The 17,321-nt window shown below is 37.4% G+C and overlaps 2 protein-coding genes and 2 long non-coding RNA genes across 5 annotated transcripts; 1 reads left to right on the top strand and 3 right to left on the bottom strand.

Moving 5' to 3' along the window:
- Positions 1-1,737: 1,737 nt before the first annotated feature.
- Positions 1,738-3,274, top strand: LOC147511419 (uncharacterized). The gene is made up of 2 exons (XR_015216990.1): positions 1,738-2,422; positions 2,536-3,274. It is a non-coding gene; the product is annotated as an uncharacterized LOC147511419 (long non-coding RNA).
- Positions 3,275-3,967: 693 nt separating this feature from the next.
- On the bottom strand, positions 3,968-6,282 carry LOC147511420 (uncharacterized). Of its 2 annotated transcripts, XR_015216992.1 has the most exons (4): positions 5,935-6,270; positions 5,466-5,603; positions 4,389-4,540; positions 3,968-4,303 (listed from the first exon to the last, which is right to left on the bottom strand). It is a non-coding gene; the product is annotated as an uncharacterized LOC147511420 (long non-coding RNA). The 2 variants fall into 2 exon arrangements; XR_015216991.1 differs by having other exon boundaries at positions 4,389-5,603; positions 5,935-6,282.
- A 5,779-nt stretch (positions 6,283-12,061) lies between these two features.
- LOC147511421 (uncharacterized) lies at positions 12,062-12,679 on the bottom strand. The gene has a single exon (XM_086598453.1). The coding sequence runs from the start codon at positions 12,677-12,679 to the stop codon at positions 12,062-12,064; it is 618 nt and encodes a 205-aa protein (XP_086454579.1).
- Positions 12,680-13,266: 587 nt separating this feature from the next.
- On the bottom strand, positions 13,267-13,959 carry LOC147511422 (uncharacterized). Its single transcript, XM_086598454.1, has one exon. The coding sequence runs from the start codon at positions 13,957-13,959 to the stop codon at positions 13,267-13,269; it is 693 nt and encodes a 230-aa protein (XP_086454580.1).
- Between the last annotated feature and the right edge of the window lie 3,362 nt (positions 13,960-17,321).

The following is a 17,321-nucleotide window of genomic DNA, read 5'->3' on the forward strand; positions in this document are numbered from 1 at the left end:
TTTATTTTATTTTATTTTAGGGAAAGTTGAGTTTTGTAAAAACAGAACGCAACTCCCTATTTTTTTTAGAAAATCATGGATCAGGATGATGATGACGATGGTGATAGGAATGCAGATCATGGACAACACTGTTCAATTCATCAATTTGTTGGCTAAGCTGGAGTTGAAGGCCCTTTGGTTGCCAGAGATCGTAGTTTGATTCTCTATTAGAAGAGTGCGATTTTCCAATGACTGAGAGTGAGTTTCCAAGATTGCCTCCTGATCAACATTATGCATTGCTTGACGTTCTTGGAAATCCATAAGACTTTTGATGATGATTTCCTGACGTGCGTGTAGTTCCTGCATGCCTTGATGAAGAAATTGAACGCCTTCCATGGGATTAAAAATGTTCTGCAAGGCATGTTCATTAAAGAAATGTTCAGAGTTTGAGCTTTGGTCGTCCTGTTCATCTGCCAGACTATCTGGAGTCCAAAACCCAATGGAGTAGTCTGTGTGAAACATAGTAATGGCTGCTCTTTGAAGAGGTATCTCTGGAGCAATTATTGGATAGCCCCAACGCGTCATGATTTTTGTGACTAAAGTAGGCAGAGGTGCTAACCTTTTAGTTTTCCTGGTGATCATGTTCCAATGGTGTTAGATTATGCAAAAATCATCCCTTTGATTCTGCATAATCCAGAGTAGGTGGAGTTGAGGTTTTGTCACTTCAGATTGGTGTGATGTACCTACCACATTGTGTCCCAACCAGTGGAGCACAACTCGTTGATTCTATTTCAAAGAGCGTTGCAGAACAATGTGATGTCTATTTTCAACTTCGCCACGAGATACGGTGGCACATAGTAAAGTTTTGACAGAATCAAATGTTGACTCTGGAAGGTGGAACTCCTGTGTATTCATTGGAATTTGAAGTATGTCGGAGATAATTTCCCTAGTCAATTCAAATCGTTGTCCATAGGCATTGAAATAGAATTTTCCATTTTCAGGTCCGCTAAATTGATAGAACATCAAAACCAATTCTCTGGAATAATCAGCTGCTGAATGATATAGGAGAGGTAACCATCCTCGACGTACAATTTCTGTGTCAAAATAAGGAGAAAATCGGCCATCATCAAAAAGTTTCAAGTAGTCCTTTTTGGGCACTATCTTTCTTGGTTGATCCATTTGAAAGTGTTAGTGATGGAGGGATAGTGGAGAATCCATGAAATGAAAATGGCTGAAACGAAGAGATTTATAGCCAATATAGGAACTTGTACAAATCAGGATGCCAAGTGCAGTTAGATCCAGAATTAATATGTGAAAACACAAGTGAACCATGTGGCGTTGGTACACATAATTATGTACGACAACTATGGGTATCCATAGTATGTCTTTTCATGTTAGATGTCCAAAAACAATTAATGAGGTATTAAAATGATAGAAAGTATGGAGGAGGGTTTCACAGGGCAGTTAGACCTACACGTAATTTCAGAATTTATGATCATACCTCAATAAAGGAAGCTGGATAGAATTATCGAGCTGTGTGCGTGACAATTGTTTAGGTATACTGTATAACGTGTGCGATCTTCCATGAACACAATGAGTTTATATTGAATTATTTTCGTGAGTTATTGATTTTTCTTCTTTGTTATAGATTTGATAATATATATATATATATATATATATATATATATATATATATATATATATATATATATATATATATATAGGGGGGGATATAGGGATAGAGCCACAACCTTCGTAGCCACATTATAACCACAGCCAATCCCAGCCCTCTACTCACTTAAGATCTGACGGATCCAGTTTTAACTCAGAAATAAGGGATGACACTATATCTACAGTAATTTCGAAAACTTGTTTGACTACAACCAAAATAAAACTGAACAAAATTTAGATTGGAAACACCTTCTTCTCCATTCAAACACTCCTCTCTCTCCAAAATAAAAATACACCGCCACTCCAAAATACCAAAATACTAAAGTTAAACACATTCTCCCCAAAATTAGATCGCCCCCATTTCTAAACACCTTCTTCATTAAAAAATGTTGACTTTGCTCTCTCCAAAATTAGACGCCTCGCATAGGTAACTGTCGAGCTCCCACTTCTTTCTCCCTCTCTTAATTTCTCTCTCTTAAATCGATATGAATCCGCACAAAAAATTCGTTGATTTCAATTTTGTTGGTTTGATTAAATCGATGGGATTTGTTGTAACTTTTTGCAAATGGGGATGAGTTTGGTTGGTTTTTTGTACTTTTTGTAATTGTTGCCCCTGTTAAGTAATGGGCTATGTATGTTTGCAAATGGAGATTAAATCGCAGGAACTGCATATGGAGGTTTGGAGAACCCAAAATTAACATTGAATGGAAATGTTAAGCTGAGAGTTGGAATCAACACGATTTCTCTTTTAAGCATTGTTGTTGGCCTTTCGGTTTGTTCTTTATCCCATTGAATTGTTTTTTTTTTATTCTATGGAGCATTGTTGTAAGAGATGTATCAAAATCTGACTATACTACATTTTTTGTTGTTTATGATTGAGTTTAGAATGTTGGTCCTCATTTTGAGACATGGAACACTGGGGTTCTTGGTCCAGTTATGCTAAATGGTCTCAACGAGGGTAGAAGAGGTTTGACATGCAAATGTGTGCTCTAGGTGTGTGGAGATGGATGGTTGGGCTGCTGGTGTGTGTAGTGTAGGCTGTAGTGTGCTGCTGGTGTGTGATGTTGTTGTGTGTGCTATTGGTGTGGGCTGCTAGTGTGTGGGCTACTGCTGTGTAACTGGGAGAGTTCAGGTGTGCTTATGTGTATGTTGCTGCTGTGTGAAATGTAGGTTGCACTATGCTGTTGGTGTGTGATGCTGATGTGTGTGAAGTGTGGGCTGCTAGTACTGATGTGTGGTGTGTAGTGTTATTGGTGCAGATGTGTGTTGCAGGTGATGGTGCTGGTGGTTGGGCTATTGGTGTGTGGTTGTTGGCTGTAGTGTGCTACTGGTGTGTGATGCTATAAGAAAAAAAAGAAAGATGACTTCAGGGAGACTACTATGCGAGACTGTAGAAGAGTTACTATGCGAGTGATGTGAATTTCTTTGCATTGTATTGTTGCTATGCTTTTAAGTATTTCCATTGTTGAAATTGTTTTGGTTTTATGAATGTAAAACAGTTGTGTATTTATCCTTAGCAAGGAGCTGAAACTAGATTGCCTTTGTACTATTTTCAGATATTTGTTGAACAGACCAAACTTTAGCACAGTGCTTTGTGAACTAATAGTAATAGCAGTCTTGATTTCATATTGTTGCTGGTTACAGGTGACGATTGTTTCTTTACTTCAACATTTCGTCGTCTTCAATCTTGATTTCTTTATATAAAATATATAAGTACATGTAATGAGGTTGGAAGTGTCAAGTGAGTTGATCCTCTTTGATTTTGGAACTTATGCTTGCAATTATTATTTGTATATCGATGCTCGCCCCAATTGTCACTCTACTCTATTAAGGTGTGGAAGTATGTAAGCGTACATGATGTTGGTTTATCAAACATACATAGTTAGTTGTAACACTAGCACTTAAAAATCAATTATTTGATGCCAAAATGAGAAAAGGCGTATGTAAGTAACCTATAGATAACAAAAAATAAATAGATAATAGATAAGACGAAATGGATATATTGGCATGTCTAGTTGTCTACCAATTCCACAAACTTGTATATGAAGGATGCATGACAAAATTGTCAGCATTTCTGGCATACTCTTCAGTACACTGCTCTCAAGTCTCAAAAACATGAAAAGATCGAAGATATGTTTTCAAATCAACAAGAAGACACATCCCTTCAAGTGCCATTTACAGGCCTACTACATGTCTGCAATCAACAAATAAAAAAGGATTTTTATACAGGATAAACAGTAATGTTTACTGATTTACTACCTTCTGACAGGTAGTAATCAACAAATCAACAAGAAGATGCATCCCTTCAAATGCCATTTTATCACATATATAGAAATATTTACTGATTTACCTTTTGACAGGTTCCAAATGGACTTAACAGACAGAAGATAAACAACTACCTTCTGACAAGAGAAAAACAACTACTTTTTGACAGGTTCCAAAAGTTAAACAAAGCCAAAAAAAACACACAGAAGATAAACAATATAATCCAATGGACTTAATAGAAATTGCTTCATTAGTTTGGCATTATCTATGAACAACAACACATCAGCTTTTATTGATTCTCACCAAGTGAAGTTCTCGTCCTCGTCCTCGTCCTCATCTTCATTCTCCTCCTCGTCCTCGTCTTCGTCATCTAACTCGACATCTACTACTGTAAAGCAAAAATAATGGAAAATGTCAAGTTGGAAAGGTAATTGCGATAAGATAGGATAAGCTTAAGAAAGCATCATACTTACTTGGGCCCTTCTTTCTATTTGGATTCTCTGGACAATTTTGTCTGTCATGACAACAGAAACACCAGTGTCAATTTCCTTTTTTTTCTTGAGCTCCACTGACAAGTCTTGTAGTCTTTGCATCATTAGTTGGTAAGTCTCATCAGTTTCCTCAGCTTCATAAACCAACTGATTAGCAACCAATTGAAGTTGAGTAGTTCTTAGTACCTCAGAGTTCTTATGGTCATTTATTAGTCCACAGTCATACTCAGCTCTATACTTATTTGCACCTTTCATCCATCTCTTAAGATTAAAGTGCTCAGGAATCTCAATATCACGACTCTGAAATACCTTTATGTCAAATCTTGTACATCTCTTGAAACCATTCATTCTCCTCCAACTTAAAACTAGACATCAATTCTGCCCACCTCTTTTCAAAAGTATCAGGAATAAATATTTTTTGAATACATTTTTTGAATTCTTTTTTGAATTTTGACTTCGTGTAATAATAATGTGGAAGTTTTTCAAGGAAGTTTTTCATAATGTGCCATAGGCAGAATCTATGTCGAGTATTATGGAATACCGTACCAATAGCTAGAGTCATAGCGCTACCCCGATAACTCGTCGCGCCTTTGGTTTAAAATATAAAATAAAACTGTCACAAAAAATAGCGATCTCATAAATCTGATCATATACGAACTCTTATAAGGTTTAGACATATAATTTGATACTGAAACTACCAACCAAAAAGCAGAAATGATGAGAAAATGCACACCATATACACCAAAGGGACAACAGTCTACAGGTCTAATAAGGGGCAAAGACACACCGCAAAACACCTCAGGCTACTCAGGTAGTAATGTGTATCCATCTCTGAAGAGGCTTGAGTCTCATACAAGTCATTTAAAGCTTAATCTTCAAATGCATTTGGTGATACGTTGTTAGTTGATTTAAGGAATTAGGAAATATACACAACAAACTACACATATTATACCACAAAAAGAACAAAAGGAGTTGCAATTGTCTCCTTTCTCCATATAAGTTGACTTTAAATAGAGTATAACAAGGATTAACGCTTCTAAACAATAACAAGCAACCAACCTTGTTTAGGTAATTCAATTGTGTGATGACAAGTACAACTGCAACTGCAACAAAAACCCATGTTTGAGGATAAGCAAGTTGAATTATTCCCTCCAGTGTCAGCTTTATGGCAATCCCAATGGCTTTTATGCTTACAACCTGCATGCAAACACAAGGAAGTTTGACAAATCAAAAATAATAACAGGTGTAATGACCTAACGACAATATGACTCTATAATGTTATTCAAGTTTCATACTAAGCTTGCTAAGGAAAGACAATTTACCGTTAGCGAACCCATTAAAGAACAGATGCCCAAGTAAACCAAGTATGTTAGTCGCCCATAGCGTGGTTGAGTGCAGCACAAGAGCTAATACTACGAGGAAAGTAGCTACTGCATAAAATAGGAATGCTATAGACAATTTAAAAATAATTAGTACTATGCCGCAAAATAACAATGTTTTGACAATTATAAGAAGGTAAGCACCATACCAGGCTGAGTTGCCAAAGTCCAAATTTCTTCTACGGAGTTTGGTGTGTGCTCTTGAGGTGCATGAATTATAATCACAATTGAGCCCACAATGCAAGCCACACATCCAAGAATACCTATTTTTTGCAATCGTTCCTTCAGCAAAACGTGTGCTAGAATAGCACTACCAAGATTAAAAAAAAAGTGTTAGTTTTGAAGGTGTTTGGAGTGGTGGTGGTGTATTTTGAGAGAGGAGAGAGGAGTGTTTCAGTGGAGAAGAAGGTGTTTCCGATCTAAATTTTGTTCAATTTCTGTTTTGGTTGCGGTGAAAAAAGTTTCCGAAATTACTGTAGCTACAGTGCCATCCCTTATTTTTGAGTTAAAACTGGATCCGATCTTAAGTGAGATGGGATTAAGTGGTTATAATGTGGCTCTGGGATTGTGGTTATATCCTCATATATATATATATATATATATATATATATATATATATATATATATATATATATATATATATATATATTATGTTTATGATAAAGTGAAAATACGATTAATACACACAAATATTAAATAGGGGACTTCTCCATTTAATACGTAACCCGTACAAATATTTTGAGAATTATTTAACACACCATAGTAATATACAAAACGACAAAGGGAAAGAGAGATGTAGGTTACATAAATCTGAACTGAATATTCTGAAGGATGTTATGCATGATTAACAGTATCACAACGATAAATATTGCTATCAGTGCGACTGTGAATGCCCCATCACGTTGCTCCTTGTTTAATTTCTCGATCGGATCCATTACGTTGAAGAAAATGAAAATATATGAAGATTAAGTTATGGAGATTAAGAGAATGGAATGAGTGAAGTTGGATGAGAAATGGTGGATTTTATAGTCGAAAATCTGACCATTTTTTTGGATATCTGACCGTTTGATTTCTGACCATTGGGCCTATTGAATCAAAGTGAAGGGGTCACTATTTAAATCAGTCCGTTGGGACTAAAGAGTAGGCCCAATGCATAAAGGAACAAACTAATTATTTATATTAGGAAGACAATAATCTAATAACATAAATAATTTCTCATTTAATCCATCTGGAGATACAAAATTATGAGAAATCATATGATATACTGTTTTATATTACTAGAAAAATTAAAATGCACTGCATAAGGGAAATAAATGACAGAGGCATTTTAGACTAAGAGAAACAAGATGCTACTGTGAGTCCTCAGGGTTAGCTGATGAAGAAATAGGGTTCCGACGACAACGAGTACTATGAACTCCTGAGTGAGCTGACTGGTCCTGTCTGTTGCCTAAGGACTGAATTATTCGGTCCTGAAATTGCTGCTGATTAGCCAACATCATGCGCTGAAAACGGCCCTGACGTTTACGCATCTCCTGCTGAAATTCACTCATGGAAGTACGCATCTCTTCCTGGCAAAGAAACATGCTGCGCATACCATTGTTCATTAGTCTCAAGGCTTCCATGGGAGTGCTGATTCGGCGCATGGTATCCTCATTAAAACAGTTAGGCGGTGAAGGAGGAGGAGGAGGCACATTATCACGCTCAATATCATCTCTCGCACTAGGTTCCCAGTGATCCATGACACAAGTCTTGAAAATCGCAAAATTTTCGAAAGTCCTTATTTAAATTAATGGCCTAGCGGACTGGAACCCTAAATTAATCATAATCTGTGTAACAAGTACAACAAGAGGAGCTGACCTGTCAGAAGCGGTCGTAAGGACATGGCCAAGGAAATAGACCATGCAGAAAGTTTCCTTCTTCTCCTGAAGGATCCACAACAGATGCAAGAACGTCTTGTTGACATCAGACGTCTTTGATGTACCGACGATGTTGTAGGCCAGCCATTGCGTGACTGCCAGTTGGTTCCGTCGGAGGGAATGTTGGTACACGCATCTCGAGCCATCGTTGTATTCTCTCTCGAGAAGCATGTCAAACATCAGCTCCATTGTATTTGGATACTCCGATATCAGCAGTGTCGGACTATCGGAATATCCGTTATAATCGACAATAACTCCAACGTGAGTTCACGTTCCATCCCATCCGCCGTAATCCAAAACTCATTTCCCCGAAAACCACCATTGTTGTAAAATTTTAACACCAAATCTTCGGAGTAATGAGCCGGCACTTTGTGTAAGAGATACTCCCACTCCCTATTCGCAATTTCACCATCGAAAAAGGGATGAAACATGCAGGAATCATCGTAGAGATTTTTTAAGTTTCTCTCGACTGTGATTAGTCGATTTCCGGCCATAGAGTGCTCGAATCAATTTTCTGAGAGTGTATATGGGTTGAGTGAAGTGAGAGGATGGAGCTGTATGAATAGGTTTGCAATTGGTGAAGAAGATACTGCATGCGCAAGTCAATTATATTTTAGACCAGCAGGATGGAGTGTATTTGACAATTCATACACCACTCCATCCTTCGTGCACGACGCTTTCGAGCAAAAGTACTACGACCATTACCTATTCGAGATGGGTGAGATTTACACCAAATGATGAGTTGGAGTTCAAGAAGAAGAGAATAGAAAAGGGAAGAGAAGGAAGGATTTGAAATTTTTGGTACCTATTGTTTACCAGAAACACGTTTGCTCGATTATCAGAAGACATTTATACTCAGTTCTGAAATAGAGTTTTTGTGGACTTAGGTTCTGGCGCTTGCAACCACACACTCTAGGAGATTTGAGAGAAGAAAATAGAAGAGGGCCCGACTACCATAATGGCGTACTTTTCCTGTTTTAAACACCTGGAAGGAAGTACACCAGCGAATCTTTTAGTCTTTGTAGACTAGATATTTGAGAAGAGTCTTTTCGACATCGGGAAAGCGTAACTCATGATAATGTTTAAGGCGTTGGTCATTTACTTGAAATTCGCTGCCATCGTTTAAATTTTTCAAAGATATAGCCCCATAAGGGGTGACAGCAGAAACAGTGAAAGGACCAGACCATCGAGTTTTTAATTTTCCTAAAAAAATGTGTAATCTCGAGTTGTACAACAAAACTTTTTGACCAATTTTGAAATATTTTCTTAATATGTGCTTGTCATGCACTCTTTTCATGTTGGCTTTATAGGATTTTGAGAGATCATATGCATCACTCCGAATCTCCTCAAGCTCATTTAATTGCAATTTTCACTTCTCCGCTTGCGCATTGGTATTATAATTGAGGCTTTTGATGGCCTATAGAGCACGATGCTCAAGTTCAACCGGAAAATGACAAGGTTTACCAAAAACGAGGCGGTAAGGGGACATGCCTATAGGTGTCTTAAAAGCCGTTCTATATGCCCACAAGGCATCATATAATCTTAGAGACCAATCTTTTCTAGATGGATTAACTATCTTTTCTAAAATTGATTTAATCTCTCTATTTAGAAATTCTACTTGGCCACTGGTCTGAGGATGATACGGAGTTGCCACTTTGTGAGTGACTCCATATTTCTTTACTAATGATTCAAAAAATTTATTACGAAAATGTTTTCCCCCATTACTAATGATAGCTTTGGGAACACCAAATCGAGAGAAAATATGTTCCTTTACGAACAAAACGATAGTTTTGTGATCATTAGCACGACATGCCATTGCCTCAATCCATTTTGACCCGTAGTCAACAGCTACCAGTATATAGAGAAAACCATGAGAATTTGGAAAGGGACCCATAAAGTTGATGCCCCACACATCAAAAATTTCGACAATTAAAATTGGGTTAAAGGGCATCATATTGCGTTGAGTAATGCGTCCTAGCTGCTAGCAGTGGGTGCATACTTTGCAATGCTCATGTGTATCTTTAAATAGTGTTAGCCAATAAAATCCACATTGTAGAACCTTGGCCGTAGTTTTCTTACCACTGAAATAACCACCACAAGATTGTTCATGGCAGAAGGATAACACGTCATTGTGTTCCAAGTTGGGAATGCAATGGCGTATCAGTTGGTCAGAACAATACTTGAAAAGGTAGGGATCATCTCATAAATAAAATTTTAATGTGGATAAGAACTTCTTTCGGTCTGTACGAGTCCAAGATGAAGGGACTTCCTCGGTAACTAGGTAGTTCACTATATCAGCGTACCAAGGAGATGAAAAAATGGAATACAAGTGTTCATCTGGGAATGAATCACAGACGGGTTCGGCATCATTATCGACATCATTGACGAGTCGTGATAAATGGTCTGCAACCACATTCTCAAAACCTTTTTTATCTCTAATTTCTAGAGTAAACTCTTGCAAGAGGAGGATTTAGCGAATCAACCTTTGTTTTGCATTTTTTTTTCGCTAATAGGTAACGAAGCGCCGCATGGTTAGTGTAGACTATTGTGGAAGAACTAGCTAGGTAAGGACAAAATTTATCCAGGGCATATACAACTGCGATAAATTCTTTTTCAGTGGTGGTATAATTACTTTGAGCTTCGTTAAGAGTTTTACTAGCGTAGTAAATGACAATTGGTTTATTCTCTCGGCGTTGCCCTAGGACAGCTCCAATAGCGTAATCACTTGCGTCACACATTAATTCAAAAGGTTTAGACCAATCAGGTGGTTGAATTATAGGAGCCGTAGTCAGGACGGATTTTAGGGTCTCAAAAGCTTGTTTGCAATTGAAAGTGAAGTCAAAGACAACATCTTTAAGCAGGAGATTTGTTAAAGGTCGAGCAACCTTTGAGAAATCTTGAATAAATCTCCTGTAGAACCCTGCATGTCCTAAAAATGCACGTACGTCGCGAACTGATTTTGGTATAGGAAGTGAAGTAATTTTTTCAATCTTAGCTTTATCAACTTCGATTCCATCCTTTGAAACAATATGACCTAGAACTATTCCTTTTGTAACCATAAAATGATATTTTTCCCAATTAAGAACGAGATTTTTCTCTTCACAACGTACTAAAACCTTTTCAAGATTTGATAGATAGCTATCTAAAGAATTACCATATATTGAGAAATCGTCCATAAACACTTCCATAAAACGTTCAACCATATCACTGAAAATGTGAAGCATACAACGTTGGAATGTACCAGGTGCATTGCAAAGGCCAAAAGGCATTCTTTTATATGCAAATGTACCAAAAGGACAGGTGAACGTTATTTTTTCTTGATCAGCAGGATCTATGATTATTTGAAAATATCCTGAATAACCATCAAGAAAACAGTAATATGCATGACCTGCTAACCGTTCAAGCATCTGATCAATGAAGGGAAGTGGAAAATGATCTTTACGAGTGACCGCATTAAGTTTGCGATAGTCAATGCATATTTGTCACCTCACTGGAATACGAGCGGAGATGCATTCATCTTTATCATTTCACACAACTGTAATGCCAGACTTCTTGGAAACAACATATACTGGACTCACCCAAACACTATCCGAGATAGGGTAAATAATACCGGCATCATGTAACCTTAAAATTTCTTCTCGTACCACATCCTTCATGGTGGGATTAAGACGACGTTGCGGCTCACGTGACATCTTGACATTTTCTTCAAGATGTATGCGATGGGTTCACACTTTAGGGTTAATGCCTTTAATGTCATCAAGAGACCATCCAATAGCAGAACGGTGTTCTTGGATGACCTTAATTAAATGTGATTCCTGATCGGTAGTCAATTGTGATGATATGATAATTGGGTGACTACCATCTGGATCTAGATGTACGTATTTTAAGTCTGAAATAATAGGCTTTAAGTCAGGGGTGGGAGGAGTGGGTATTAAAGATTCTTGAGGAATGTCATATTGCATAGAGAAAACAGATTGATGCTCGTCCAAGTTGCTTGATAGGATGGTAGTAGGGTCAAATAGTGGTATTGACTGTAGGAACTCGTTTACATCCTGTGAATAAGATTCCACATCAAATTCAGAATCTCTAAATGAAAGGAATTGGTGTACTTCATCCTCAGGAAAAAAATTTGTGAAATATTCCTGCACCCAGGGGCGGATCTAGGATTTTAGATAAGGGGGGGCTGCCATGGAGTTAATCTTTAAAGATTTTTTTAGGAACCAATAAGCTAGCATTGATAAACAAAAGAATTATCGCTTTTATTACCTTACCCAAAATGGACAAAATAGTGTTTTCACTATAGACCTAGACAAATATAATAAAGAAATGTGCAAGAATAACATAGCACATTAGCATCACACTAGTGAAGTTTTGACCTGCGTGGATTCTTATCAAATACATCTATTATTGCATCCAAATAAACTTCTTTAGCAAAATCCCGTTCAATGTAAATAGTCATGCAATCTGCAAGAAATTCATCCCCCATCTTGTTACGAAGTCGTGTTTTGAGCAATTTCATAGCTGAGAATGCTCGTTCTGTAGTTGCCGTGGAAACAGGAAGTGTCAAGACAAGACGAATCAATCTATCAATCAAATAATAGATATTGATCTTTCTTGTTTCAACTAGTCTTTGACATAATTCGGAAATGGTAGACAACTTCTGAAAAAGAGGATGCTTGAGCACATCAAGTTTGTAATGTTGCAGTTGACTTCTCAAATGATGTATCTCTTGTTTCGTGAAGTCTCCACAATAAAACTTTTCTGCGAGTTTGCAAATGTCATCAATGCTGAAGGACTTAAAAGCATCTTTCGGATCCAAAGCAGAACTAAGATAAAGAAGCTCTATTGTTTCTTCTGGAAATCTGTTATTTAATTCCACCAACTGGTAATCTATTACAGCATTAAATAACTCGACGCGGTAGTGGTGCTCAACTGTAATGTAATCTTTCTGCTGGCAAGAACGACCTGTACCCGCCATGTGTCGAGCACCCATATCAGGCATATCAATGTCATGTTTTTTGCAAAACAAAATCACATCACTAAGGAAAGCGTCCCAAGAAGATCCTCTTAATTCTTGAAGAAGTGCTTTTCGTATTGGAGACTAAGCTGATAGCATTTAAAATGTCTTGGGACTTTTCTTGCAGGGCTTTACACAAGACATTAGTAATTCCCATAGTCTTATGCAATAAATGAAAAAGAAAGACAAACTCAAAACTTTTCATTGCAAGAATAGCACATTTAGCTTCTCCACGCATAGAGTTGCTTGACCCGTTCTTCATGACGCTTTCAAGAACTATACAAATTGAATCAAACATCTCTTTCAGGCTACAAACCGAAGCAAAATGAGAACTCCATCTAGTATCTCCTGCTCATTGCAAAGTAGAAACTTGATTAGCTCCTTTTCCAGTAACAAGTTCACCACTAGCTACCAGCATATCAATTTCATTTTTCCGAGTATCTTCCAACTCCCGTTTTACGGCTTGAAATAAACATGAAGATTAACAATAGAAGCCAACTTGGAAAAAAAACAACCAAACATCATAAACATCTTTAGAAGCCGCGAAACTAGAGCAAGTTGTAGGCGATGTGCAAAGCAATGCACATAATATGCATATGGACACTCCTTCGAAACAATGCCCGTAATCCATTCCATTGACCCACGATATTGCTAGCAGCACCATCATAACCTTGACCTCTCATATTTATAATATGCAAATTATGGCGAGCAAGGATATTGCATATAGCTTCTTTCAAAGTTAAAGCACAAGTGTCTTTAACACCAACAATACCAAGAAAATACTCTCTAACAAAACCACCTCTATCAACAAATCTCAGGACAATCGCCATTTGCTCCTTGTTTGAATTATCTTGTGCTTCATCAACAAGGACACAAAATTTTGCATCACCAATTTCCTCACGAATTCTCTCTCTCACTTTATCGGCATAGATATGCAAAAGTGTCTTTTGAATTGAATGTGAGGTATATGTGGCATTTCTCGGAGCATCTTTTAATAATTCTGCAACCTTGTCATTCAACATCGCTGCAAATCCCAACACTCCCTTGAAATTTTCACCATTTTTTGACTTTTTGGACTCGTCATGGCCTCTAAAAGAAATCCCTTGTAGTGGAAGAAATTGAATACACTGAAGAATAGCTTTGACTAGCAAACGGTTCTTAACAACCTCTTCTTTAGATAATGTATTTAACACATTATCTATATGTCGAGAAGGATTCATGAAATTTTCACAAGCTATCATCGCCGACCTATGAGGTGAGCATGGACCTCCTTCATGTTGCAAAAAGGAACACTTCTTTCCATTATTAATCTTCTTCCAACATTTAAAACCTTCAACAGTGAATGCGGGGACGGCCGGGCGGATTTGTTTCAAATATAAAACATGGAAAACAATAAGCTCTATCCGTATGGAGTGAGTACTCTAGCCAAGGAAATAGTGTGAACCAAGAGGAGTTGAACCGGCGAGTTTGCTTTCCGAATATAGTGGATGGATACTCTTTCTCACTGAGTTCAAGTAACCAACGCCCCTTTCCAAGAAAAGCTCGTTGAACATCATCTTGTTGATTAACCGGGTAATTATATATTGGAGTACGTTTACCCGGATCATATTCAAATAAAGATGTGGAGTCAACTTCTCCAACACTAACTCTTTGGGCTTGAGGAGAAGGTTCAACTTGCTCAATTTCAACAACTTGAACTTGTGAAGGAGGTTGGCCATCTCTATCAAGTCTTGAAATATCAAGACTAGATGATGTAGAAGTTACATCATTTTCCGGGGTGACATCTTTGGGTTTAAAGAAGGAAAACATGGTTTTCATTTTCTTACGAGCTTGATGTTCAGACATTCTTACCTAAGATAGATCATAATAATTTCGTAATCAATAGTTTGCTCTATACTAAAAACAAAAAAAAAAATATCACAATAATAACTACAATAATATTCAACTAATTAAATAAGACAAAAAATTAAATGACAATCTAATACTCCAATATAAACTATAAGTTAACAAGACAATAAGTCAAGTAGAGAATACATTAGAATTTGAAAATTAAAAAACAAAAACGAAATAAAAAATATAGGCATAATACAAAACAATTTACCTTAGTCCTTAGCTAATGAATAGCCGAATATGAAATAAAATGATAAATAGGTTAGGCGCGGAATTGGAACTGCCGACTGGAAGAAGATAATAATAGAGAACAAAATTTTCTCTTGTAAAAAGATGCGCGTCGAGGCGGTAATGCGACCACGAGCACGTTTCGTTTTTTTTGGTTGACCTTTATGTTTTTTTTTTCGGTGTTACTGTTTTTGAGAATCTTAAAGTGTGAGTTGTGAGAAATTGTGATAGAGAGATAGTGACTTGTGGGCCCTTATTGTGAGTTGTGATTCCCTTTTTTTTTTTTTTATGCAGTAGTAATAGGAAGTTAGAAAGCAAAGCGTGACAAGACCAAATTATAAGTGATTGTGACTTGTGGGCCTATCATCTATGGGCTAGTGTAGTAGTGTGCATACTACTTTTTTTTGGGGAAAGTTTGGGGGTCAGGCCCGGTCGTCATAACCTTTACATCCGCCCCTGCCTGCACCAGGGTGTCAACTAGGTTAACCTCCCCATCAATGTCATTCTCTGAAATTTGTTTCATCAACTTGAACACATTAACCTTGATCGAAAGATTTTTGAAGGACATGGTCATAGAACCATCTTTACGGTTTATGAGGGTATTAGCAGTTGCTAGGAACGGACATCCTAATATGATAGGAATGGAGTCACAGACAACTTCTATATCCAAAATGACAAAATCGACGAAATAGAAAAAGTCTTGGACTTTTACAAGGACATTTTACACAATGCCTTTTGGATACTTAATGGAACGATCAGCTAATTGTAGAGTCATCGTGGTAGGTTTAAGCTCATGGGGACCTAGTTGTTTGAATAAGTAATAAGGAAGTAAGTTCACACTCGCTCCTAGGTCTAATAATGCAGTGGCCGTATATTTGTCACCTAATGTGCATGGAACTGTTGGTCTACCAGGGTCCTTGTATTTGACTATACCATTGTATTCGGTGATTGACGGAATCTGTTCGGTAAGGAATGCTTGTTAAGGAACATTTGTTCTCCTTTTTGTGGTGCACATATCTTTCTGAAATTTTGCATGTTTTGGCAATTGTTTTAGGGCATCGAGAAAGGGTAAGTTGATTGTCAAATTCTTAAAAGTTTCTCGAATTTCATCAAAATTTTCATCAGGTTTATTCTTTGCCAAACGGGCAGGAAATGGTGCCTTAGGGCAGAATTTGGCATAAGGATTCACTCGCTCGTTTCCCAATTTTTGAGTTGGTGATTTTGATGAACCCGGTGTTTCCACTGTTAGTTCATTATCGAAAGCAGATTCATTGGAATCTTCGTTTACTTTTGTTTGATCATTCGGCATATGGATTTGATTGTCAACGGTTTTGCCAGAACGAAGAGTAGTTATTGCATTCACCTCACTTTGGTTTGGAACATTTGTACTAGGTGCATTTGTGACTTCACAGATAGGGTTCGTTGGCTTAGGGTTTGGAACTGCTTGGCCGGGAAACACGCCTTTCTAACTCTTTTCTTTTGTTAATTGTTGAAGTGATTGTTGGGTAGACGTTAGGATTTGAGATTGTTGGTTCATGTAAGCGAAGAAAGTTTCATTTGTTTTATCGGTAGCGAGAGTCATAAGTTGTGCAACAGGGACGAGTTCACAATTATTGCTGAGAAGTGGTTGATTATAGCCAGAATTTGGATTGGCTGGAACAAGAATGCAGTTGTTTTGATAGTTAGCATTGGAATTACTTTGAAATGGATTTTGACTTTGTTGGTATTGCTGATTATTTCCTTGGTGGTATGGAATAAAATTGTTGATTGGTCGAACAGGTGAATTGGCGAAACCTGGAGGAGCCATTTGTTGGTTATTCGGGTGCCAAGCGAAATTCGGATGTTGTCTCCAAGGTGTATTAGGAATGTCGAATGCACATGCCTCCTCCGATGTTTGAGAAGGGGGGGGGCATATAACAAGGGACAATATGCATCAGGATGGTCAGGACTAAGATAAAGAACACATGGGGCGGTGTTAACGTTCATGACCTATTGTGGAAGTTGATCGTTTACTTGAACTGCAAGAGCATCTACTTTTTTAGTGAGGGATTATATCAGATTTTTCAATTCGGGATCTGGTTTTACCTCAAAAATAGACCTAGCTTTTGTAACAGTATCCTTAGATGACCTAGAAGAATCAGTGTTACCCCAATATGTACCTCTTTTCGCTTGTTTTTCAAGAAAAGTATATGTTTCAGTAGCTCCTTTGTCCATGAAGCAACCGCCGTTCATTATGTCAAGAGTTTCTTTTTGACGATCCGATAGGCCATTAAAGAATGAACGGACAAGGACAGCAGTGTCGAGCTAATGATGAGGACATTCTAAAAGAAGATTTGTAAATCGGCTCCATGCTTTTGTAAAGGATTCATGAGGATTTTGACGAAAGAATTGGATTTTCTGAAGCTTTCAGTAGTTTTCTTTTTAGTGTAAAATTGTAGCATGAAAGCTTGAACAAGTTTATTCCATGTTTCTATGGATTGTGGCT

Source organism: Coptis chinensis, chromosome 3, assembly GCF_015680905.1.
Source record: "Coptis chinensis isolate HL-2020 chromosome 3, ASM1568090v1, whole genome shotgun sequence".
NCBI classification, from domain to species: Eukaryota; Viridiplantae; Streptophyta; class Magnoliopsida; order Ranunculales; family Ranunculaceae; genus Coptis; species Coptis chinensis.